The 26,457-nt window shown below is 44.1% G+C and overlaps 1 protein-coding gene across 1 annotated transcript in view; it reads left to right on the top strand.

Annotated features, from left to right (window-relative positions):
- XRRA1 (X-ray radiation resistance associated 1) overlaps positions 1-26,457 on the top strand; it is a 90,602-nt gene that overhangs the window by 15,196 nt on the left and 48,949 nt on the right. The window contains exons 6-9 of the mRNA XM_073612759.1: positions 10,666-10,763; positions 14,871-15,004; positions 16,764-16,868; positions 24,032-24,255. Of these exons, the coding sequence (XP_073468860.1) occupies positions 10,666-10,763; positions 14,871-15,004; positions 16,764-16,868; positions 24,032-24,255 (561 nt within the window). The remainder of the gene's footprint in view (positions 1-10,665; positions 10,764-14,870; positions 15,005-16,763; positions 16,869-24,031; positions 24,256-26,457) is intronic.

The raw sequence follows: 26,457 nt of genomic DNA, 5'->3' as shown, positions 1-26,457 counted from the left end.
AGCCATCTCTCCTCTACAGCCTTCTAAAACACACATGTTAAAGGCCTTTTTCAGCTCCAGAAGACAGTGGGTGGGGATATGGCATCACACACTGCTGAGCATAGTGTCAGGACCTGGATCACCTGCTGGTGGCACTGTGGTTCCTTGGATGGTGGGTTGTAATTCCAGTGTCCACCAGCAGATGTCCCCCAGTAGCCAGCAGACCCCAATATTCAGTTTCCATCTGATGCTGGCTGCTGGGAGGGTATATAGGTCCTCCCGTACTAGTCAATAATCTTTAAAATTACTGCGCTGTCCTTAACCTCCCCCGGCCGAATGATTATGTCAGATTTTTGCGTCTCAAAGCGGTACAATTATTTTGCATAGAAATTTGGCGTTTTATATTGTAGGCCTGTAGATCTTAGCAATAACACACTAAAATCTGTCCACCAAGAGTCTAGTAGATATCCCGGGTATGATGAAGTTTGAAACACAAAATCATAAATTATAATATAATAAAAAATATAAATAATTATAAAAAATAATAATATAATAATAAAATAAATTTCCCCACGAGTCACTATCGCTCAATTCTGCAAGTGTTCTAATTTACTATCGCTGTTTCTAAAACCACTTTTGACGTAAAGGGACACTTTTTGGTTGCTTTGGACAATCTCCAGTTTCCAGGCAGAAAGAACAGTATATATAATATAAAACTGCATGCAGGGCATTGGACAAAGCACTGGGGACAAAAGGGAGGTGAAATGATGATTTCATACAGTACTGTAATCTGTAAGATTACAGTGTACTGTATGTATTATGAATTTTCACTTTTTTGAATTTGCCGCCAGGCTCCGCCCCCGTTCATCGCAACGCTCGCAGGGAACGGAGCCCGGCACACAGAGCATGGGAGCAGAGGACAGAGCCCGCAGACACAGCGGGGGGACATCACAGAATCCTAGGGAACAAGGTAAGTATACCGCACCAGGATCCTGAGATGTAATCCCGAGTGTCGGGAAAACCGCCAGGGAGGCTACTGGTATGTGACACAAAATATGTGATTGATAACAAATTAGTGAATATAAACAGCGGCGACTTCTCTGCAAGATACACACATCAATCAACAATTCCCAATATTAAGTTGCGCTATAAAGTGAGTCCGTGCTGAAAATGAAAAATAAAGTGCTTCCACCTTATTTGAATGAGACGATAGAATAAAACTAATCAAATTGTACAAAATTTAGAGTCTATTCAAATTGATAGTTGATCTCCACTGTGCAGATATCACACAATACACCTGATACACCAGTAGCCAGCAGACCCCAATAATCAGTTTCCATCTGATGCTGGCTGCTGGGAGGGTATTTAGGTCCTCCCGTACTAGTGCCTCTTGCTCCAGTGTTTTGTCTAGTGGCTGTCAATCACCTTCTATGTGCTAGGGGGGATTGGGTCCATCTCCCAGCATTGCTTGGTGTCCAGTTAGACTGTCAGAAGTGACTAATGCAGATAGAGGGAGGAGCGATCAGATAGGAACCACGCTAGGTGCTTTGGATTGAGGCTAGTACACACCATTAAGGGATATGCTTTGTTCGTTTCAGAGGTTTACAAACCCTTTAACCATCCTACTGGTGCCCACCATAAAATGAAAGATCAGCTTTGGTTGGAGTTGGCCTTTTAAATAAATTCTCGTGTAGAGGTATTTCTTTTTTTTTTTTTTCTTGCAACGATGGCTGCCTGCCCATTCGTTTTTCAACGTCTGCAGTGACTCGGGGTGACCGATGTTTATAATGCGGATGGGAAGCAAATGTTCCGTGCCTGACATGACCGGTCCAGGGAATTTATATTACAATGGCAGGCTGCCAGACAGCGCCGGAGAGTCCCTCGGTCACCTCACCCTTGACAATGACTCAGTAAAAATAATGCATCTGCACAGCAGTCTTTAGCCTATTCTTCCCCTACTTCTCCCGCGTATATAAATAAACATCATGGTATAATATGAATGGCTGCACTCCATCACTTAAGGTGTCAAAAGCCAAAATTTATTTTTTCACTAGAGACCCCTCTAAAAAAACGTCTGTGCTCTTTTGGCCTCATTCACATGGCGCATAATGCTGTACAGCGTAAATTGTGGGCGTATTTCCCTCAGGAGGGGAGCGTGGTCATATGATCTGTCAAAGTCACATGACCAGCTCTCTTCCTGTCATGTGCTCTGATAAGCGGAGAGAACTTCGGGGGACACCACAGGTTCCGCGCCATTTGACAGATAGCGATGTCCACTCTCCTTTATAAATGGGCCCACCAGTGCAATTTTTTTTTTTTTTTTTGTATTCAAGTGGACCTTCACTTCTCAAAAGGGACTTTAACCAGTTGACCTCCCCCTTCCTGACCAGGCCATTTTTCGTGATACGGCACTGCGTTATTTTAACTGACAATTGCGCGGTCGTGCAACATTGTACCCAAATAAATTTGTATGTCATTTTTATCCCACAAATAGAGCTTTCTTTTGGTGGTATTTGATCACCTCTGCGGTTTTTTGCGCTATAAACAAAAAAAAGAGCGACAATTTTTGAAAACAAAAATATTTTTTTACGTCCTGCTATAAAACATATCCAATAAAAAAAATAATATTTATTATCTATCTATCTATCTATCTATCTATCTATCTATCTATCTATCTATCTATAAGTAAATTTAAAAAAAATCTAATTTCTTCATTAACTTCGGCCAATATGTATTCCGCTACATATTTTTGGTAAAAAAAATCCCAATAAGCGTATATAGATTGGTTGCCACAAAAGTTATAGCGTCTACAAACTATGGGATATTTGTTTTTTTTACTAGTAATAGTGGCAATCAGCGACTTATAGCAGGACTACGATACTGCGATGGACAATTTGGACACTGACACATTGAGGACCAGTGACACTTATATAGTAACAGTTACATAGTCAGGTTGAAAAAAGACACAAGTCCATCTAATTCAACCATAAATATAAATAAAATATCATACGATCCCATATACACAATCCTACACCCACAGTTAATCCAGAGGAAGGCGAAAAACCATGTGAATAAAGCATGATCCAATTTGCTAAAGCAGGGGAAAAATTCCTTCCTGATCCCCCGAGAGGCAATCAGATTTTCCCTGGATCAACTTTACCTATAAATGTTAGTACCCAGTTAAATTATGTACATTTAGGAAAGAATCCAGACCTCTCTTAAAGCAATCTACTGAGCTGGCCAGAACCACCTCTGGAGGGAGCCTATTCCTCATTTTCACAGCTCTTATTGTGAAGAAACCTTTCCATATTTAGAGATTAAATCTCTTCCTCTAGATGCATTGAGTGCCCCCTTGTCCTGGGTGATGACTGTAAAGTAGATAACTGCTAAAAAAAACCAAACTTTTGCGCAAACCAATAAATATACGCTTATTGACATTTTTTTTACCAAAGACATGTGGCCGAATACATTTTGGCCTAAATGTATGACTAAAATTGTGTTTATTGGATTTTTTTTATAACAAAAAGTAGAAAATATCATTTTTTTTCAAAATTTTCGGTCTTTTTCCGTTTATAGCGCAAAAAATAAAAACCGCAGAGGTGATCAAATACTATCAAAAGAAAGCTCTATTTGTGGGAAGAAAAGGACGCAAATTTCGTTTGGGTACATCATTGCATGACCGCGCAATTAGCAGTTAAAGCGACGCAGTGCCAAATTGTAAAAAGTGCTCTGGTCTTTAGGCAGCCAAATGGTCCGGGGCTGAAGTGGTTAAAAAAATTTTTTTTTCTTATTTTACCTTTTATTTTTACACTGTTTTTTTAAAAAAAAAATAAATCTGAGTTTCCATTGATTCCTATGGGGAAACTCGCTTTGATATACGAGTGCTTTGGATTACAAGCATGCTTCTGGAACGAATTATGCTTGTAATCAAAGGTACTACTGTATACATACAGTGGTCAGCAAGTTGTGTAGGGACTGCCTCAGACCCCCCCCCGATAGAAAAAGGTTAAGGGAAATCTCCCCAATGGGACACAGATGGCAAAAATAAACTGACAGGGGTTATAACCCTCCTTTACTCAATCCATAATGAAAAAATGCGTTTTGCATATAGTTCTACTTTTAAGAGGAGGTCCAGCCTGGGTGAAATTTTTTTTTTTAAATCAGCAGCTACAAATACTGTATCTTCTGACTTTTAATATTAGGACACTTTCCTGTCCAGGGAGCCTGCGATGTCGGCACCCCAGCCGATCTTTGGATGGACTCCCGGGAGCTGTCGCCCCCACTTCCTGGTAAGGGAAGCAGGCAGTGAAGCCTTTCAGCTCCACTGCTGGCTCCCTACTGTGCATGCGCAAAGCGCGCTGCGCTTCCTAATTGGCTAGGTAGTGGAGGAGGGGGCCAAACTTCCAGGGGATCGGTCCATCTCCCTGAAGTGGGGAAGGGGACCTGTCAAAAATAGGTCCCAGTTCCCCCCTCCCCCCCCGAAAGGTGCTAAATATGACACCAGAGGGTGGGGGGAGCATATAAGCGGAGGCTCCACTTTTGGGTGGAACTCCGCTTTAAGTGGTAATATGGTGCTAGGCTCATGCTTGCTCCATGCTTCACTTTGGAGCATTCCTGTTGGTGACCATTGACTGATTTGCTGCATATAATGCTCTTTTGCTGAGAATCTTGAGGTCGCTATTTCTATGGTGGATCACTGTTGCCTGGATGTAAGGCTGACATAAAACATTGTCCCATTCATCTCATTGTAGGTGTATATATGGCTCTTTCTGTATTACACTTCAGATAATACACAAGGCCGTTGGGCTCTTTTCTTGTTCGTTATTCAGCAGGAAGACCTTATCCATTCACTTTAAGTGAGATGAACCCATCTGGATTCAAAGACTTTTATAAGAATGTTCTCATTCTGTCTGCTTGAACTTCTGGCATTGTTCGCAGATGCGCCTTTTTTTTCCTTTCTACTGGACTCCATACCTGAACACAGTCCAACAACTAAGACGCACAGATACTTGTTGGTTTGATTTAAAAGTTAATGGTAGTTTTAGTAGCGATATCCTTTATGTCCACCAGCTCCCCCCCACTTCCTCTCCAGATATACTTACCTCTCCTCACCACTCCAAGATCTTCAATGTGTGGCCTACTGGGCTCTGCACAGCCATCTTCTCCCAAAGTCTCCCGGTCATACGAAGTCTGATAGATGCCCCCTCAAAGAGGAACTTCAGTTTGATTTCTTTTTTTTTCTTTTGAAGTAAATACTGTAGCTGCTGACTTTTAAAAAATGAACTACTTACCAGTTCGGCGCTTTCTTCCCGCAGACGGTTTTTCTTACTGTTGCAGGTCACCGGCGCCACCATCTTGGATACGGGAGCCGGCTGTGGTCTCCTGAGGAACCACAACCGGCTCCTCATTGTGCATGCACAAGCTCGTGCAGCACTTTGTGAATGGTCCAGCAGCCTCCTGGGACATGTGGATTGTCCCAGGAGGCTGTGGGAGGGGGTGGAACAAGTTTACTCCAAAGCACCCTCCCCATGTTGAGGGCATGTGGCCTGGTACAGTTCAGGAGGGGGGGCACTCTCTCGTGGGGGGACGAGAGAGTGGCCCCCCCTCCTGGACCGTACCAGGCCACATGCCCTCAACATGGGGAGGGTGCTTTGAAGTAGCCTTGTCCCACCCCCTCCCACAGCCTCCTGGGACAATCCACATGTCCCAGGAGGCTGCAGGACAGAGGGGGGGGGGTCTTCCTGCGGCCTGCCAGGTTGCATGCTCTGATAAGGGTCTGGTATGGATTTTGGGGGGACCCCACACCATTTTTTAAAAAATTTTGGCGCAGGGTTCCCCTTAAAATCCATATTTCAGGTCTGGTATGGATTTGGGGGGACCCGTATGCCATTTTTTTTTTTTTTTTTTTTGGTTCGGGGTTACCCTTAATATTCATACCAGATCCAAAGGGCCTGGTAATGGACTGGGAGACCCCACGCCATTTTTTAAAACATTTTGGCATAGGGTTCCCCTTAATTTCCATACCAGACCTGAAGGGCGCAATTGTTTTTAAAAATTTTGGTTCGGGGTTCCCCCCTTCCCTTCCCATGGGGAACCCATGCTGTTTTTTTTCAATGAGTTTTATCCATATTGCCGAGACCTGCCAATTCATTACAGCCGCGATCAGTTTGCAGTGGTATTGTTCTAAACACGGGAAACACGCGCCACTTTACAGGCATACTATAGACACCCCCCAGGTACGATATTTAAAGGAATATTTCATTTTTATTGTTTTACTTTAAGCATCATTAAAATCACTACTCCTGAAAAAAAAACGGCAGTTTTTAAACTTTTTTTTTCATTGATCCATGTCCCCTGGGGAAGGACCCGGGTACCCAAACACTTTTTATGACAATAACTTGCATATAAGCCTTTAAAATGAGCACTTTTGGTTTTTCATGTTAGTGTCCCATAGACTTTAACGGGGTTCTGCGCCTTTTGAATTTGCCGCTAACACCGCAGAATGTTCGTTGTTCTCCGAACAATCAAAATTCGGCCCGAACTTATGCTCGGGCCGACCTGTTTGCTCTTTCCTACTGACCAGTATATGTATCCCTTCACCTTCTCCTCCCTCTGTGAATGACCTATGATGCTTCTGTATCTAGTGCATCATTACCATCTCTATTTTTAAACCCCCTCATTACCTGCAAAATATTCAATCACCTTGTGGTGTTTACGTTCCAAAAAATTGGTAATTTTGGGGATGTTTGCACTGTGTTGGCATTTTTATTTTAACATAAAGTTAAACAGTTGTTTTTTTTGGCCTTTTTTTCCTCCTATATAGTAAAGAAAAACAACAATAATAATAGTGTTGATTAAATACCACTAACATTAGGTACAGTGTTGCATAACAGTGTAATTGTCAGTCAAACTATCACAGGACCAGAAACTGAGCAATGGCCTGGACAGTAAGGGGTATTGCTGGCAGGTACTCAACTGGTTGAGCTGGAGGGCTTTACTCCCCGCCACTCCATCATCTGGACATGACTTAAGATCCAAAATATTCCGACTGAATTTTTCTTCGTAAACATTTGCAAAGAGGTGTAAAAATCCCAACTGTAGCTTTGTTTAATGGTTCTATGAAGTCATGTGCATAAAATGCTGGAGACTCGGCTCACACAGAGCACAGCGATCCTGAAATAAGGGGTCCAACTCCTCCCCTGAACAGTCATAACTGATGTGCTCAACAATGTTCACTCTTCCTGAGCAGAGTTGTTGATTGGAGCACTGTTCAAGGGGGTGTGTTAGATTGCTGAGATCTGCAGGGGAAGGGCTGCTAAGCAACTGTTTGGAGCACAATTACTGAAGAAGAAAAAAATACATTTATTTATTCATTTTCATTTATCCTCACTTTGTATAGCCTATGAAAAACTAAAGGTACTGTTAGGAAGTACACCGATCAACCATAAGTTTGACCCCTGACAAGTAAAGTGAATAACATTAGTTATCTCGTTACAATGGCATCTAAAAGTCAGTGGGATAAATCGGGCAGCATGTGACCATGTTGTCCCTAAAGTTAATGTGATAAATATAGACAAAATTGAAAAGTACATCACATACCAAAACAACTCAAGTCACTCGTTTAACATAAAATGGTTATCTTGGACCCAGGAGTATAACTTGACCCATTTCTGAAATAGACTTTAAACAATTACCTCTAACTTACTCGGACTACTCAAACTCTTCGACCCCCCCCTAAACGTCTGAAAGCCAGGGGAGGGCCGAGAGCAACAGACCCGTCAACAATTTAACAACTTCAGTTTGTATAAAAGATACCTCCATACCCAATATGCTTGGATAACTACTTGGAATGGAAATGTTTGCCTCACGAAACGGTTGGCTATGACTATAGGACAAAGTTGTATGTTAACCAGTTTTTTGGAACATGCTTTGATGGTAACAGTTTTATATTCCAATACTCAGTTCGATATATAGATAAAGATAGCAAATGCAAGGAAACATCTAATTACCTTACTTTATATTGTGTATATGCAAATATTTGTACTATGCGCAAAATATCAATAAAAACTATTTGAAATAAAAAAAAAATATAGACAAAATTGGCATCGCAGTGCAGTCAATAGGGCTGTGCAGCCACAGACCAGTCAGGGTGCCAATGCTGACTCGTGTTCACAGACAAAAAAGCCTACAATGAGCACATGAGCATCAAAATTGATCAAAACTGGACCTCAGAGCAATGGAAGAAGGTGGCCTGGTCTGAAGACTCAAGTTCTCTTTTAAATCATGTGGATGGCCGGGTGTGTGTTCCTCACTTACCTGGATAAGAGATGGCACCAGGATGGAGTATGGGTAGAAGGCAAGCTGGCAGAGGCAGTGTGATGCTTTGGGCAATGTTCTGTTGGGAAAGCTTGAGTCTTGCTATTCATGTAAATGTTACTTGATATGTACCACCTACCTAAACATTGTTGCTGACCAAGTACACCCCTTCATGGAAACAGTATTCCCTGATGGCAGTGACCTCTTTCAGCAGGCTAATGCTCCCTGCCACACTGCAAAAATGGCTCAAGAATGGTTTGAGGAACACAACGAGTGGGAGGTGTTGACTTGACCTTCAAATTCTCCAGATCTCAATCCAATCGAGCATCTATGGGATGTGCTGGAAAAGTCTGGTCCATGAAGTCCATGAAGGCTCCACCTCGCAACTTTACATCTGCTATTGATCTGTTCCAAAGTATAGTGTTATACCGTGCTAAAAGTGAAAAAACGTAACTATAAAACAGCAGCAATTAATCCCAGTGACATAATCAAGGTAAAACAGTGTATACAAGGAAAAATAATTGCGCTACTAATACACAATAAAGTGCAGTGCATAAATGACATTAAAAACTATAAACAATAAATGTGCAAAATTTCCTTATGATGAATAAATTCATATATCAAGTCTTTGTGAGTAAGAACACTCAAAGGAATCCACTACCAAGTAATCGTGCAGAGCTTCCAACAGAACAGCACTTTACACCCATTGAGCAGGGACGCTTACCAGATGTAGTGGACCACCTATTGCTAGGATGGTCAAACAGGCAGGCAGAATATCCCTCAGCGGGGTGTGTAACAGAAATTCCTCTGAGATATCTCCAGTATGGAACCAGACCCTCTCCATGAGCACACTCAGACTACAGCAGGAACAATGCAGCCAAATAAAGATCATAAAGAGAGAAGGGAATTCCAAGAGTGTGATATTGTTTGAAACAGCTTATTGAAGAGTAACAAAAGGCTACTTACAGAGTCAAAAATGTCAATGTCGCATATAAAAACAGATTTGCTGGCAAATTTTCAAACACGAACACCCGAGTCACATGGGTCAGGATGGCGTCAGCTCGTAGCTCCGCCCAACATGTTTCACCACACGCGCCCCAGGAAGACGTCACGTGTGACAAAACATGTCGGGCGGAGCTACGCCCTGACACCATGCGACCCGGAAGTGCAGGTGTTCATATTTGACGGGGCATTAGAGTTCCCATCTCACCTTATGATCTTTATTTGGCTGCATTGTTCCTTCTGTGGTCTGTCTGAGAGTGCTGACAGAGAGGGTCTGGTTCCATACTGGAGACATCTCAGAGGAATTTCCGTTACACACCTCGCAGAGGGATATTCTGCCTGCTGGTTTGACCATCCTAGCAATAGGTGGTCCACTACATCTGGTAAACGTCCTTGCTCAATGGGTGTCAAGTGCTGTTCTGTTGGAAGCTCTGCACGATCACTTGGTAATGGATTCCTTTAATTGAGTGTTCCTACTCACAAAGACTATGTGGGTGGTCATAAAGTTATGGCTGATCGGTGTAAGCCCTTCAATATATAACTCAGTCTCTTCCAGCCTTGCAAAATCTGTGAGCTACCTTGCTGGCGCCAGCATCTTCTCTGTAGCTTCTACTAGGTTCAGGGTGTTCGGCCATCTTGATCGGCAGGGCCAGGATGACGTAGCTCCTGCGCATGTGCATGGTTGTTTATTTTATACCGGCACCAAGGTGTGCCAAGAATGTGCATTGAGCTGAGCATATATACGTAGTATGTCTGTTTTGTGATAAAAATCCTTCCTGCCAAGAGCCAAGTTCAGCTTAAAAGCCTCATCCAGATGGACATACTAATCTGTACACCCATGCAAATGATCGTCTTCACTCACGCAGGATGCAGAGTTGTTCCATGCAGCCACATACAAGCAGCCTGCTCAGATCAATGACAGGCAGGCAGCTGCATGAACCAGCACGGATTTCCAAGTACATCCTGGAGTGTACATCCATGTAGGATCGATGCATGGATTAGAACACAGGAACTCCTGTGAGGGAGAAAACGGCCCTTCGCACGCGTGTATGGATCAGTAAGGCCATGTGAATGAGGCCCAACTGGTAGGTCATTTAAATCAGAAAGGTAAACAGAAGCCCAAGAGGAGATCACTACGTACCATATGCAGTGGGTCATCTTGAGTGCCCGTGTGCAATACAGTATCAAATAACTGCACCTTGTAATTGTTTACATTCCTCTGTTATTTGACACGGTTATACACACTCAGGAGTTAGGACACAGCATATCAGGCCTGCATGTCCAACCAGCAAAGGCAACACAAGGTGGGCCTACATCATTTATCCTTTGTCACTGCAAGTCTTCCTATCTGTACTGCTTCTTTTTCAGAGAATTTTCGGACATTTCTACAACTCAGAGAGCTTGAGCTGCCTTTAAACAAGATCTGGTGTATAAAAATCGAACTGGGGGATTTCCCACATCTTGAGGTGAGGAACCTTTTCTGAATGCTATTCTATCCCTGTACTGGGCCCTAATCTTGAGGAAGCAAAACTCATGATGTGCAGTGATCAGGTACGGTTAGAATATTTATGGACCTGTGTTGGGCCAGATATACTATTGGGTACTGTGGGCCTGTTTCCATAGGGCAGCAGGGACAAAGAGGTGGCTTTCCTCATATTATTACTAGTCACATATTATTTTTTTTAACCATCATTAGCAAACATGCAGTCATCATAAATTTACACATTGTCACAAATGTTCTAAACCCTTGATCTCCAAACTGTGGCCCGGGGGCTGGATGTGGCTCTTTGCTTGCCTTTATCTGGCCCTAGGGGCACTATTCCACCAACTTACACTAATGATGGAGCACCATTCTCCCTACTGACACCATCAATGGGGCACTATTCTTCTCATTGGTATCAACAATGGGGCACTATTCCTCCCATTCAAATCAATGTTGGGGCACTGATGCTGGGACATTTACTACTACCACTGGCCACAGTCCGGCCCCCCTAAAGCCTGAAGGTGAGCAAACTGGCCCTTTGCTTAGAAAGTTGGGAGACCCCTGTTCTAAACCATATTACGACTAGTAAATGTTTTGTGCAGAAAAAGTTGTCCTCGCCGAGGGGTTTGCCTTTGGGTGCCAAAAGTTGTGTGCCTAAAGACCCCAGTGATAGAATCTAACCCCAAATGTGGTATTATTATCATGTGTGCCCATTCAATGATGAAATACCAAATTGTTGTGAATGTACATGTTGTACAGTACAGAGTTTAGCAGTCTGGGGAATTTAATGTGTTACACATTGTATTTGTGGTACATGGTGTGCTGTTACAGTAGCAGTCAATTATATTGGTGGTCTTTGGGGAACTGCACAGTACAGGGGTAGTCTGTAAAGAATTGCATCATTGGTGGTCAGTGGAGAACACTATGGTACATTAGCTGTTAATGGAGAAGTAAATGGTATAGTGGCGATCAGTGGAGAAGTGCCCCCATACGGTGGCATTGTTTAATGGAGACATGCAGGGTACAGTGGCTATCAGCGCAGTGGTGGCCATTGGAGACGTGCATCAGTACAGTGGCAGTCAGAGGAGATGAGTATCAGTACAGTGGTGGTCCATGGAGAAGTGCAGTGGCAGTCAGTGGTGAACAACGATGGTTCAGAGGTAGTCAGTGGAGAACAGCATTGGTTCAGTGGCAGTCATGGAGAACCACGTTGGTTTAGTGGCAGTCAGTGATCAACCGTGTTGGTTCGATTCTGGTCAGTGAAGAACCTTGTTGGTTCAATGGCTGTTAGTGAAGACCCGTGTTGGGTCAATGGTAGTCAGTGGAGAACTGTGTTGGTTCAGTGGCGGTTAGTGAAGAATATTGTTGTTTCAGGGGCTGTCAGTGGAGAACAGCGTTGGTTCAGTGGGTGTCACTGGAGAACTATGTTGGCTAGGTGGTTGTCACTGGAGAACTATGTTGGTTCAGTGATTGTCACTGGAGAACTATGTTGGTCCAGTGGCTGTCGGTAAAGAATCATGCTGAGTTAATGGTGGTCAGTGGAGAACTATGTTGTTTCAGTGGTTGTCACTGGAGAACTATGTTGGTTCAGTGGTTGTCACTGGAGAACTATGCAGGTTCAGTGGTTGTCAGTAAAGAACCATGCTGAGTCAATGGCTGTCACTGGAGAACAGCGTTGGTTCAGTGGATGTCACTGGAGAACTATGTTGGCTAGGTGGTTGTTGCTGGAGAACTATGTTGGTTCAGTTGTTGTCAGTAAAGAACCATGCTGAGTGAATGGTGGTCAGTGGAGAACTGTGTTGGTTCAGTGGCTGTCAATGGAGAACAGTGTTGGTTTAGTGGCTGTCAGTGGAGAATAGCATTGATTCAGTGTCTGTCAGTGGAGAACTGTGTTGGTCAATGGTGGCCAGTAGAGAACTGTGTTGGTTCAGTGGAGGTCAGGGAAGAACTGTGTTGGTTCAGTGGCTTTCTAGTGAATAACTGTGTTGGTTCAGTGGCTTGCTAGTGAATAACCATGTTGGTTCAGTGGATGTTAGTAAAGAACTGTGTTGATTCAGTAGTGGTCAGTGGAGAACAGTGTAAAGAACAGTTATTGTTTACAAGTTTAAATCAGTATTTGTTGCTAGAAAGTTACTTATAACTTCCAAACATATATTTTTTAACAGAGACCTTAGGGAATAAAATGGTGATTATTGCAAATTTTTATGTCACATGGTATTTGCGCAGTGCTTTTTGAAGCGCAGTTTTTTGGAAAAAAATACACTTTAACGAATTAAAAAAAACCCCACAATGAATGCCCCAATTTTTTTGTAAATTATAAAAGATGATGTTACGTACTAGATACCTAGTACTAGACTAGATACCTAGTACTTGTCATGCTTTAAAATTGCGCACACTTGTGGAATGGCGACAAACTACGATACTTAAAAATCTCCATAGGCGACGCTTTAAGATTTTTCACAGGTTACCTGATTAAAGTTACAGAGGAGATCTAGTGCTAGAATTATTGCTCTCGCTCGAACATTCGCAGTGATACCTGTAGTGTGAACACCGTTTACATATGTGTGTGCGACTTATGTGTGCGTTTGCGCGCAAGCACAGAGAGATGGGGGTGCTTTAAAAAAAGTTTTCTCTTATTTTATTTTTTTATTTTTAAATTGTCCCTTTATTTTTTATTATGTTTTTTTTCTAATCACTTTTATTCCTATTACAAGGAATGTAAACATCCCTTGTAGTAGAAATAAGGTTGATAGATCCTTCTTATGGAGAGATCTGGAGTCAAAAAGACCCCAAATGTCCCCTTTACCTTTAAAAGCAAAAAGGTAAAAAAAAAAAAAATACTTTTTGCTTTAAAAAAAGAAAATGTGTTTATACCCGCCCTAGACTGGAAGTGACGTCATGGTGTTGCTCCGGTCTTCCAAGGCCATAGAGGTGGTTAGAGACAATCTGGTCTCTGTTCGCCTCTGTGACCAGCCAGCCACACTGTTGCATCATTTCTCGGGTGAGCCAGTAAAAACGGTAAGCCCGAGAAACACTGGCGAGTAAGGGGGGTAGTCCCCTCCCACTGCTTCTCAGGCTGGGTTCACACCTATGCGAATTGGATGCAGGTTTCCCTGCATCCAATTCGCATGACAGGAGATTGTGACCGGCTCTCTATGGAGCCGGTTCGCACATCTCTGTTGTTGCTGCAGAGCAGCTTGCACAGGAGTGCTGTGCATCTTTGGCTCCGTTTCAAGGCCAAATTCAGCCAAAAGTTCGGCCCTGATTCGTCCCTGAAACGGAGAACAGGGACGCACCAGACCCCTGCTGCAAGCCACATCTTTTAGAGGTGTGAACCCTGCCTGAAAGCAATCAAGCAGCTAATGAGCCGCTCTGAACGCTTTCATGAGAAATCAGCCGCCGGCTGAAAAATAACCACTGGGGTTATGGCTGATAAACCACTTGCAAACCGCAATGTATATATACGTATTGCGGTCGGAAAATGGTTACTGTATGGTAAAATACCTGTAAAGATAAAATTTAGGCATTAAAGGGGCAAAGGGGCACTTAGGCAATGAAGTCAGTAAGTGTGTATATGTATGTCTGTCTGTCTGTCTATCTATCTATCTATCTATCTAATCTCTATCTATATCTCTACCATAGGGTATAGTAAGCACGCATGTCCAAACAGTAGCAACATGCACTGAACAACCCCCTCTCCCGCACCACGCTCCATATACAGTGCATGGTAAGTCCCTCTTCCCGGGGTCCAATATAAGAGCATACAAACACCATTGCAGGCATTCACATTCTCTCCGATATTGCTTTATTGGAGATCCTTCCACACAGTACAACAACCAACATGTTTCTGCCTATATGGCCTTAGTGTATCTATGAATAAGGCCATATAGGCAGAAACCTGTCGGCTGTTGTACTGTGTGGAAGGATCTCCAATAAAGCAATATGGGAAAGAATGTGAGTGCTGGCAATGGTGTTCCTATGTTCTAGTAAGCACTCATAGGTCTTTCAATAGAGTCTAGAAGTAAGCAGAAGGTTGGTTTATTACTCCAACATTGCAGTAGACCAATGCATGCTATGTCTTGTATCACAGGTACTGGATCTATCATACAACAGCCTGTCCCCAGGTGACATTACACAGCTAGGGGTACTCCCACGACTCAGAGTACTCTACCTAACAGGAAATGAGCTGACTCAGCTGCCCCCAGATCTGACTGCTCCACCACGGTGAGTACCACTCATAGTTGCACATTAAAAAATGGTTCCTCATACTTATGGTGTATATGGGCAATCTCAACGGCCTCTGACAGATTTGGTGGGGCTCTGCTTACTAACAAGCGAGGTACCAGGAAAATCTTTGATTCACAATGGAAAATGTGAACTGACCAATTGAAAAAGAGTTAATGTGATGGAATGTCTTTGCACATTTCTGCTATCTATGTATCTATCAGCCATTGGACCTAAACGTTTGTGTTTACTTTGTACATGTTGTACTTTTTTTTGTACTGTTTGTACCGTCTTTGTAATCTTTTTTCACTTTAAAATTAATTTTAAAAAAATGGAAAAAAAAAATGGTTCCTGTTTTTGATTTTCTGCATGTGGCCTACTAACATTTGGATTTAAAGGGAAACATTTTTCTTGTAAGGTAAAAACGACGTATGAGTGTGAAAGGGCCTTTATGCTTTGATTTTAGTTCCTTTTTAGTTAAAATATCTGCGATTGTAACGTATAAATACAATGGGCAAGTGTCAGAAACCATGAAATCAGACCGAGACAGAAGTACAGTTAAATTATTTGTTTAATAATAAAAGTAACAAGAACAAACGTAGTCAAAACATAGCCAGAGTTCAGTAACCGGAACGGATAGTCAGCCAAGCCAGAAGTCAGGGATCAATGTAGTGGAACAGGAAGCAGGATCTGGAGCCAGAAGGGATGTCAGCAAAGCAAGTCTTGATCAGGCGATAGGCTCTGTGATGTTGACCAAGGCAAAGGCAAAGATCCTTTGGGCTGGACGGCTTTAGTAGGCAAGACTGACGAGCAGGATATCATCAACAGCTGAGTAACTGTGGAGGCAATGAATAGAAAAATAGCTGTGCTGAAGGTTATACAGGTTATAGTGATAAACCAATGTGAACCAAATAAGTGAAATTCTAAAATTGAAATAATAATGGTATGATGACCCAAAACAAAAGAATATTGTAAATAACAATAAATAAAAATAAAGGAAATACAATTACAAAACACAATATATAAATGTTGTGACAATACAATATAATCTTCCACCACCATTGAGTGCTGATCACCGTAAGGAATATGCGCTTACCAAAGGCAAGCAAAAGAACAGCTTGCGGCTATAACCCAGCCAAGGCCTTTAATGTGGGGATCATGGATAGATCACTCAAAACATCAACCAGGACTCTGTGTAGTCGCCACCCGCTAGGATGTATGGAAGTGGGTAACAAGTATTGGCCGGAAAAACAAAAACAAAGCTCCCATAGTGTATTACCGTAGTAGAATACAGACAAAAGTAGATAAAAAGCATGTAAAGCCGGCCAGCTTGCGAGCGCCCTTCCATTCGGAAGGTCTACCGCGATGACGTCAGCGCGTTCTGTCCGCCCGACGTATGTTTCGTCATAAATTGACGTCGTCTGGGGCACCTGTATAACCTTCAGCGCAGCTATTTTTCTTTTCATTTTCTATAGGTGTATGTATTCCACTTATTAGTTGCTGCTATGTTTGTTTTTTAGGCTTAGCGCGGTATTAACCCTTTTCTTACAACTGTGGAGAGAGATGGGAGCTGGCAATTAGCCGACAGGTGAGCGGCCAGCTCAGAGAAGGAAGGGCTGAGCCCAGCCCTGACAGCAAGAAAGGACTGGGAGAATGATGACATAAACATGAAACCGTCCCTTATATTAGCAGTTATGGTTTTTATTGGGGTGTCATGAAATGAACAGCTAAAATGATCTAAAATTCCCTCCCTATGCAGGAATGATGACAATATGACAATGTTTCCATGTCTGGAAATTCTGATGTTGGATAACAATAGACTATCACACCCATCCGTATTCGTGAGCCTGGCTGGACTTATAAGGTAAACTCTATGCAGTGATAAGACTGAAAGCAATCCCTAATTCAGGTCTTCAGGGTCCCATATTAGAGCTATCATGGGGGGAGAGATTTACGTACACACAGTTCATTGTTGATACATTTGCAACTGTCAGGCTATAACATACAAAGCCTGCACTGCTGGAATTGTAAGACCATGTAAACACGTTTCCTGGATGCAGACCAGTGTGAAGGGCTTGAGGGTCCAGCTCACTGACTTAAGCCTCGTACACACGATTGGATTTTCAGTAGGGAATTGTGTGATGACAGACTGTTTGCCTGGTACGCTCCATCAGACCACTGTTGGCCAACTTTCCGCCAACAAATGTTGGATGGCAGGCTAGTAAATTTTTGGTGGACAACGATCTGTTGTCAGATTTTCATATCGTGTGTACACAAGTCCGTCACACAAAAGTCCAAAGTACAAACACGCATTGCTCGGAATCAATGCTCACCAAACACGACATTAGCAGAAGGTGCCCAAAGGGTGGCGCTCAAGAGCTGAAATTCCACATAGTACGTCACTACGTTCGTGTTTGTTGGCTGACAATTGTGTACCGTTTGTATGCAAGACAAGTTCCTGGCACACGCCCTTCGGACAAAAGTCTGACGCTTTGTCTGCCGAATATCCGATTGTGAGTATACGAGGCTTTAGCCGCATGTCAGACATACGCATGGTTTGGGGAATCGTCCGGGAGAGCAATCTGAATGAATGAGTCTATGTTCATTTTATTACAACACTTATAGCTATACAAAGGTGACGATTTATTGCACCACATCCCTAATAATAATAATAATAATCCCTAAAAATCACATAGGTAAAACACAAACCAGCCATAACAAAGCTGTTTTTTGGTGCTACAACAACATCCACCTAATAAAAAAACAACTAAAGCTGGCCATAGATGGGTAGAATTTCAACCAAAAATTCATAGGAAAAGAAGGTTCAGAGAAAGTTTGTGTTCCTAATCATTAGTGGGTCAAATCAATGTTCATTTTTTACTTCAGTGACGGGAATATTCGAAGGAACTTGATGGAAACTTTTTGTAGAACCAAGGAATTTCCAATAGTGTACGTGGTTTTCGTTCTGTAAAGTCTATTTATTCCAAATCCAAAAGTTCCGAACAACAAACCAATGCTCTGAGAATTTCCGTTTGAATTTTCCTAAGACTTTTCTTTTAAGAATTTACGTTTGACGTTCTATCCATCTATGGCTAGCTTTAGGCTTGGTTCCCATCTATGAAGTTTGTAATAGATGCGTTCTTCAGTGCATTTAGCATTTTGCAGTTTTGTACATGTGTTTTTCTCGCATTTTTTTATGCGCTTTGCATTTTTTTATGCTTGTTGTTTTTTTGGCCAATTTGTTGTTGCGCAGCAACATTGCGGCAAAAAATTGAACTACATGCTTTTCTGCAGCTTCTCCATCGAAGTAAATTGAACCAAAAACACACAATTTTGCGTTTAAAAAAGTCCCACCAGCTGAAAAAAAAAGCATAGATGTGAACGTGTCCCATGGGAAACCATGTTAAATGGACTGTAGTGCGTTTCTGCAAAAAGTGCTAAAAAAAAAAGCATAGCTGTGAACCAGGCCTGGGTTTCCCTTCACAATTGTCTTAATGAACCACACACCTAACCACTTGCCGACCTGCTCACGCAGATATACTACGGCTCTTCTGCGCAAATCGCTGTACCTGTACGGCGGCTTGCGCAGTTGCCGCGCTCCCGCTGCACGCTGCGGGAGCATGCCCATGGGTCGGGCAGACTCGATGTCTGCCGGTGACCCGCGATCGCCTATTACAGAGGCAGAACGGGGGACTGCCTTTGTAAACAAGGCAATTTCCCATTCTGACAGGGGACATGTCGGAAATTTACTGTTCCCAGTGATCGGGAACAGTGATCTCTGTCATGTCCCTGGCAGCCCATCCCCCCTACAGTTAGAACACACTGAGGGAACACAGTTAACCCCTTGAGCGCCCCCTAGGGTTAACCCCTTCACTGCCAGTGTAATTTTTCCATTGATCAGTCCATTTTTATAACACTGATCAATGTAATAATGATCAATGTAATAATGTCACTGGTCCCCAAAAAGTGTCATTTGGGATCAGATTTGTCCGCCTCAATGTCACAGTCCTGCTAAAAATCACAGATCGCTGCCAATACTAGTAAAAAAAATAAAAGTGCCTAAATCTATCCCAAAGTTTGTAGATGCGATAACTTTTGCGCAAACCAATCAATATATCGTATATACTTGAGTATAAGCCGTCCCGAGTATAAGCCGAGGCACCTAATTTACCACAAAAAACTGGGAAAACTTATTGACCCGAGTATAAGCCGAGGGTGAGAAATGCAGCAGCTACTGTAAGTGGAAAAGAGGGTCAACAATGCCCATCTGCAGCTGTATACCTCACTGTGTCCATTGCATGCCTCCCTGTGTCCATTGCATGCCTCCCTGTGTCCATTGCATGCCTCCCTGTGTCCATTGCATGCCTCCCTGTGTCCATTGCATACGTCCCTGTACAGATCTGCCTACCTCACTGTGTCCATTGCATGCCTCCCTGTGTCCATTGCATGCCTCCCTGTGTCCATTGCATGCCTCCCTGTGTCCATTGCATGCCTCCCTGTGTCCATTGCATACGTCCCTGTACAGATCTGCCTACCTCACTGTGTCCATTGCATGCCTCCCTGTGTCCATTGCATGCCTCCCTGTGCAGATCTGCCTACCTCACTTTGTCCATTGCATGCCTCCCTGTGCAGATCTGCCTACCTCACTGTGTCCATTGCATGCCTCCCTGTGTCCATTGCATGCCTCCCTGTGCAGATCTGCCTACCTCACTTTGTCCATTGCATGCCTCCCTGAGTCCATTGCATGCCTCCCTGTGTCCATTGCATGCCTCCCTGTGGCCATTGCATACCTCCCTGTGCAGATCTGCCTACCTCACTGTGTCCATTGCATACCTCCCTGTGGCCATTGCATACCTCCCTGTGCAGATCTGCCTACCTCACTTTGTCCATTGCATGCCTCCCTGTGCAGATCTGCCTACCTCACTGTGTCCATTGCATGCCTCCCTGTGTCCATTGTATGCCTCCCTGTGTCCATTGCATGCCTCCCTGTGTCCATTGCATGCCTCCCTGTGTCCATTGCATGCCTCCCTGTGTCCATTGCATACCTCCCTGTGTCCATTGCATACCTCCCTGTGTCCATTGCATGCCTCCCTGTGTCCATTGCATGTCTCCCTGTGTCCATTGCATGCCTCCCTGTGTCCATTGCATACCTCCCTGTGTCCATTGCATGTCTCCCTGTGTCCATTGCATGCCTCCCTATGCAGATCTGCCTACCTCACTGTGTCCATTGCATGCCTCCCTATGCAGATCTGCCTACCTCACTGTGTCCATTGCATGCCTCCCTATGCAGATCTGCCTACCTCACTGTGTCCATTGCAGCCTTCCTGTGCAGATCTGCAACCTCTCTGTGTCCATCCATTGCAGCCTTGCTGTGCCGATCTGCATACCTGATCAGCGTGTCATGCAGTCAGACGGCGGCCATTCCAGTGTACAAAAGCCGCGCCTCCTCCTCGTACTCGTCTGTGATAGGCAGAACACTCAGTTTCCCAGCAGTCAGTGTTCAGCCTATCATGGACATCCTCTCGTCCTCGTCTGTGGGATGAGAGGACGTCCGTGATAGGCTGAACAATGACTCACTGCAGGGAAACTGAGTGTTCCCCTATCACAGACAAGGACGAGGAGGAGGCGCGGCTTTTGTACACTGGAATGGCCGCCGTCTGACTGCATGACACGTTGATCAGGTGGGCAGACGGCAGTGACTCGAGTATAAGCCGAGGGGGGCACATTCAGCACAAAAAAATGTGCTGAAAAACTCGGCTTATACTCCAGTAAATACAGTACACCTATTGCGATTTTTTTTTTTTATTTTTTACTAAAAATATGTAGAAGAATATATATTGGCCTAAACTGATGAATAAATTATTTTTTTTAATATATTTTTTTTGGATATGTATTATAGCAAAAAGTTTAAAAAATGTTTTTATTTTTTTTTCAAAATTGTCGCTCTTTGTGGGGGAAAAAAGAACGTCAATATTGTTTGGGAGCCACGTCGCACGACTGCGCAATTGTCAGTTAAAGCGACGTAGTGCCGTATCGCAAAAAATGGCCTGGTCATTAAGGGGTAAAATCTTCCGGGGCTGAAGTGGTTAAACCATACATAGATCTCTTTAACCAGACCATTTCGTTTCTGAAAAAATCAGTACTGGCTTGTACAGAGTTTATCGCAATTGCGTTGCGCTCCCATAAATAAAAAGTGCATGTGCTATAACCATAAATAAATACAAAGTGATAATGCATAAATGGATCAAATACTGTACATATAAGTCATGTTCCACCAAAGTCATATAAATTAGATACAAGTCCCAAGAAAATTCATATTGAGAACAGCCCAAATGGTCCCATAAACAAGCAGACTCTTCACCGCTTGTGAACACCAACATATAAGAGCTGCTTACCAGATTCTCAGACCTCCAACTGAAGGAGATATGACCACGCTTTTAGGGAATAATCCCAAAAATGGATGGATGATGGCTTCCCAGGACATCAAATGCTTGTTGAAGGGATGAATGAACAAATGGACAATAACCCTCTGGTTCATTGGATAAGTAATAAATGTATTCTCACTGCTTCCACCAGTACACTCCATTCATCTCGCCAGCAACATCGATCCACCGCAAAGCAATCCGCCAGTAATTAAATCAATATGTGACATGCAAAAGGAAGAGTTCTCATGGTGCAGGATTATAAAAACAGCCAAAAAATATGGCAAATACTCACAATATAAAAGAATTAAAACAGCATCACTGGTATAACACAATCAACACCTCAGCAGGTTCCTCTGTAGCTTTGCCCAATGCGTTTTGTCCTATGGGAGGTCGTCTCTGGAGTAAAGTGGTCCTATAGTGTGGTCCTTGCGAGTACACAATGTGTTTCGGAGATTCCTAGACCCATTTCATCAGTTGTCTGTGAGGGTTAATATATTGGTCAAGCTGAGCAATGGACCAGGCACTGGAGACCTCTACCTCACCAAGCCCTTCCCCTTGGAGGAGACCAATTAGATGGCAACCACAATATTGATAGAACTAAGGGGTTCTTGATATTGAAACATCTATGGTGGGATAGCATGGAATAAATGCTAGGTCTTTTAGCCTTCTGGTCAGACTACACTGCGTTCAGAAGGCTTATCTGGCTTCAGGGTAATATTACAGGCCCCAAAACAGCATATTATTGTTTAAAAGACTAAAATACTGGGACTTTGAATAAAACATTCTCCACCAAGTTTGCTGCCCTGCCACAGACGATCTTTCTGAGTACAATGTCCAGGAAGGGATACCCCCTCCGTAAATACCACGAGAGGAAGGGTGGAAGTCTCCAAAGCCTGGTTCATCACACAGCTCTACCAATATATTTTCCCTCACAGTCACCTGATGTGGATCTAGGAAACCACAAAATGTGTTGTGTACGCACCAGGATCACATCATAAGACCACTGTACAGGAGAGTACTGATACCATCCGAAACAAAATTGTCTGGTTAAACACTTCAGCCCCGGAAGGTTTTACCCCCTTAATGACCAGATCATTTTTTGCGTCTACAAAATAGGGCATAGATTTATGGCATTTTTATTATTATTATTTTTTTTTAACTAGTAATAGCGGCGATCAACGATTTTTATCGGGACTGCGACATTGCGGCGGACAGATCGGATACTTTTGACACTTTTTTGGGACCACTGACATTTATACAGCGATCAGAGCTAAAAATAGCCACTGATTACTAAATAAATGTCACTGGCAGGAAATGGGGTTAACACTAGGGGCCGATCAAGGGGTTAAGTGTGTTTCCTGAGTGTGTGTTCTAACTGTGGGGGGGATGGGAGTGACTAGAGGAGGAAACATATCGCTGTTCCTAACTAATAGGAACACACAATCTGTCTCTCCTCTCTTGACAGAACCGGGATTTGTGTGTTTACACACACAGATCCCAGTTCTGTATCTTGTACCCATGATAGCCCGTCATCGCGGCTACAAGAGGACTCCAGTGGCAACCTGTCAAGCTCTGGTGAACTCCATGGCCAAGAGGGTTAAGGCAGTGCTGGAAAATAATGGTGGCCACACAAAATATTGACACTTTGGGCCCAATTTGGACATTTTCACTTAGGGGTGTACTCACTTTTGTTGCCAGCGGTTTAGACATTAATGGCTGTGTGTTGAGTTATTTTGAGGGGACAGCAAATTTACACTGTTATACAAGCTGTACACTCACTACTTTACATTGTAGCAAAGTGTCATTTCTTCAGTGTTGTCACATGAAAAGATAGAAGAAAATAATTACAAAAATGTGAGGGGTGTACTTCTGTGAGATACTGTAATTTGCCTGATCTATAGAACACATTTGTGCCATTATTTATGGTCTCATTTACAATGTTGGGATTTGATCTCCATTCATGGTAAATGCTGATTTATGTACCATTGGAATCTCCATTCTAAGCTGGCAATTCCAATCATTTCCAATAGAAAACAATCACTGCTCTTCTGTCTAAGTCATTTGTCAAAGGTTTTCTTCTCATTCACCTGTTACCATATACATTTTGTATATTCAAAGTTTTGTACAGTGACTTAAAAGGTAGCACTTCGGGTTCTTGGTTCAAATCCAGACCCGGACATTACCTGCATGGAGTTTGCATGCTCTCCTTGTGCTTGCATGGGATTCCTCCCACGCTCCAAAGACATGATGGTAGGTTAGTTGGCTCCTGTCTAAACTGACCCTGGTATGTGTATGTATGAATGTGACTTTAGATTGTAAGCTCCTTGTAGGCAGGGACTGAGGTGAACGTACACTATGTAAAGATCAGCGTACATTGTTGACGCTATATAAATTCCTATAATAAATAAATAGACGTTACACACTGACCACACAGCCTGGCTTGGCACTGAGAGTGGCTTTACCAACCGGGCGTTCATTCTGAATTCCTGTGCTGGGACACCATTTCCACACTTCCACATGAGTCTCCTGTATGAAGAAAGAAGCTATCGATTTCTTATTTTATTATATATTCTAGTAATTAATTTATTCTTATTGTCTGTAGTCTACGTCTGCTGAACCTGGACAATAATGGGATCACTGCAGTTCCATACCTACATCAGTCTGAGAGCAGCCTGCAGGGCGGAGAGGCAGAGAATATGGACACCACTGTGAGGGGTAGTCACAAGACCCCAGAGATGAGGGACAGAGAGGATTCTCTGTGTGAGGAGATGGAGGAGAAGCTGCACTACATGGTCCTACCCAGCACCAAGGATCCAGATAGGACAGGTAAGGGATTTGCAGTCCTTTAATATCTATGGAGAGTGACCTTCTGTCCCCTCACCTCTGTAGCCTGTGATCCTCTGTCCCCTCACCTCTATGACCAGTGACCCTCTGTCCCCTCACCTCTATGACCAGTGACCCTCTGTCCCCTCACCTCTATGACCAGTGACCCTCTGTAACCTCACCTCTATGACCAGTGATCCTCTGTCACCTCACCTCTATGACCATTGACCCTCTGTCCCCTCACCTCTATGACCAGTGACCCTCTGTAACCTCACCTCTATGACCAGTGACCCTCTGTCCCCTCACCTCTATGACCAGTGACCCTCTGTCCCCTCACCTCTATGACCAGTGACCCTCTGTAACCTCACCTCTATGACCAGTGATCCTCTGTCACCTCACCTCTATGACCAGTGACCCTCTGTCACCTCACCTCTATGACCAGCGACCCTCTGTCACCTCACCTCTATGACCAGTGACCCTCTGTCCCCTCACCTCTATGACCAGTGACCCTCTGTCCCCTCACCTCTATGACCAGTGACCCTCTGTCCCCTCACCTCTATGACCAGTGACCCTCTGTAACCTCACCTCTATGACCAGTGATCCTCTGTCACCTCACCTCTATGACCAGTGATCCTCTGTCACCTCACCTCTATGACCAGTGACCCTCTGTCCTCCCACCTCTATGACCAGTGACCCTCTGTCCCCTTATCTCTATGACCAGTGATCCTCTGTCCCCTCACCTCTATGACCAGTGACCCTCTGTCCTCCCACCTCTATGACCAGTGACCCTCTGTCCCCTCATCTCTATGACCAGTGACCCTCTGTCCCCTCATCTCTATGACCAGTGACCTTCTGTCCCCTCATCTCTATGACCAGTGACCCTCTGTAACCTCACCTCTATGACCAGTGACCCTCTGTCCCCTCACCTCTATGACCAGTGACCCTCTGTCCTCCCACCGCTATGACCAGTGACCCTCTGTCACCTCACCTCTGTGGCCTGTGATCCTCTGTCCCCTCACCTCTATGACCAGTGACCCTCTGTCCCCTCACCTCTGTGGCCTGTGATCCTCTGTCCCCTCACCTCTATAACCAGTGACCCTCTGTCCCCTCACTTCTATGACCAGTGACCCTCTGTCCCCTCATCGCTATGACCAGTGACCCTCTGTCCCCCTATCGCTATGACCAATGACCCTCTTTCCCCCCCACCGCTATGACCAGTGACTCTCTGTCCTCCCACCTGTATGACCAGTGACCCTCTGTCCCCTCACCTCTATGGTAACTGACCCTCTGCCCCCTCACCTCTATGACCAGTGACCCTCTGTCCCCTCATCGCTATGACCAGTGACCCTCTGTCCTCCCAACTCTATGACCAGTGACCCTCTGTCCCCTCACCTCTGTGGCCTGTGATCCTCTGTCCCCTCACCTCTGTAACCAGTGACCCTCTGTCCCCTCACTTCTATGACCAGTGACCCTCTGTCCCCTCACTTCTATGACCAGTGACCCTCTGTCCCCTCACCTCTGTGGTAACTGACCCTCTGCCCCCTCACCTCTATGACCAGTGACCCTCTGTCCCCTCATCGCTATGACCAGTGACCCTCTGTCCTCCCAACTCTATGACCAGTGACCCTCTGTCCCCTCACCTCTGTGGCCTGTGATCCTCTGTCCCCTCACCTCTATAACCAGTGACCCTCTGTCCCCTCACCTCTGTGGCCTGTGATCCTCTGTCCCCTCACCTCTATAACCAGTGACCCTCTGTCCCCTCACTTCTATGACCAGTGACCCTCTGTCCCCTCACTTCTATGACCAGTGACCCTCTGTCCCCTCATCGCTATGACCAGTGACCCTCTGTCTTCCCAACTCTATGACCAGTGACCCTCTGTCCTCCCAACTCTATGACCAGTGACCCTCTGTCCTCCTACCTCTATGACCAGTGACCCTCTGTCCCCTCACCTCTATGGTAACTGACCCACTGCCCCCTCACCTCTATGACCAGTGACCCTCTAACCTTTCAACTCTATGACAAGTGACCTTCTGTCCCACTCACCTCTATGGTAAGTGACCCTCTATGCCTCCTCTCTATGACAAGTGACCCTCTGTCCCCTTAACTCTATGGTGAGTTGGGCTTTAACTAAAAATGTCCAAAAGACACTATATTCACTAAATACCCAAGAAAAAAATCGAATCTTTTCTATTACAGACTCCCTT

The sequence above is a fragment of the Aquarana catesbeiana genome, linkage group LG02 (genome assembly GCF_042186555.1).
Source record: "Aquarana catesbeiana isolate 2022-GZ linkage group LG02, ASM4218655v1, whole genome shotgun sequence".
Classification (NCBI taxonomy): Eukaryota; Metazoa; Chordata; class Amphibia; order Anura; family Ranidae; genus Aquarana; species Aquarana catesbeiana.
This window is presented reverse-complemented; position numbering and strand designations above follow the sequence as displayed.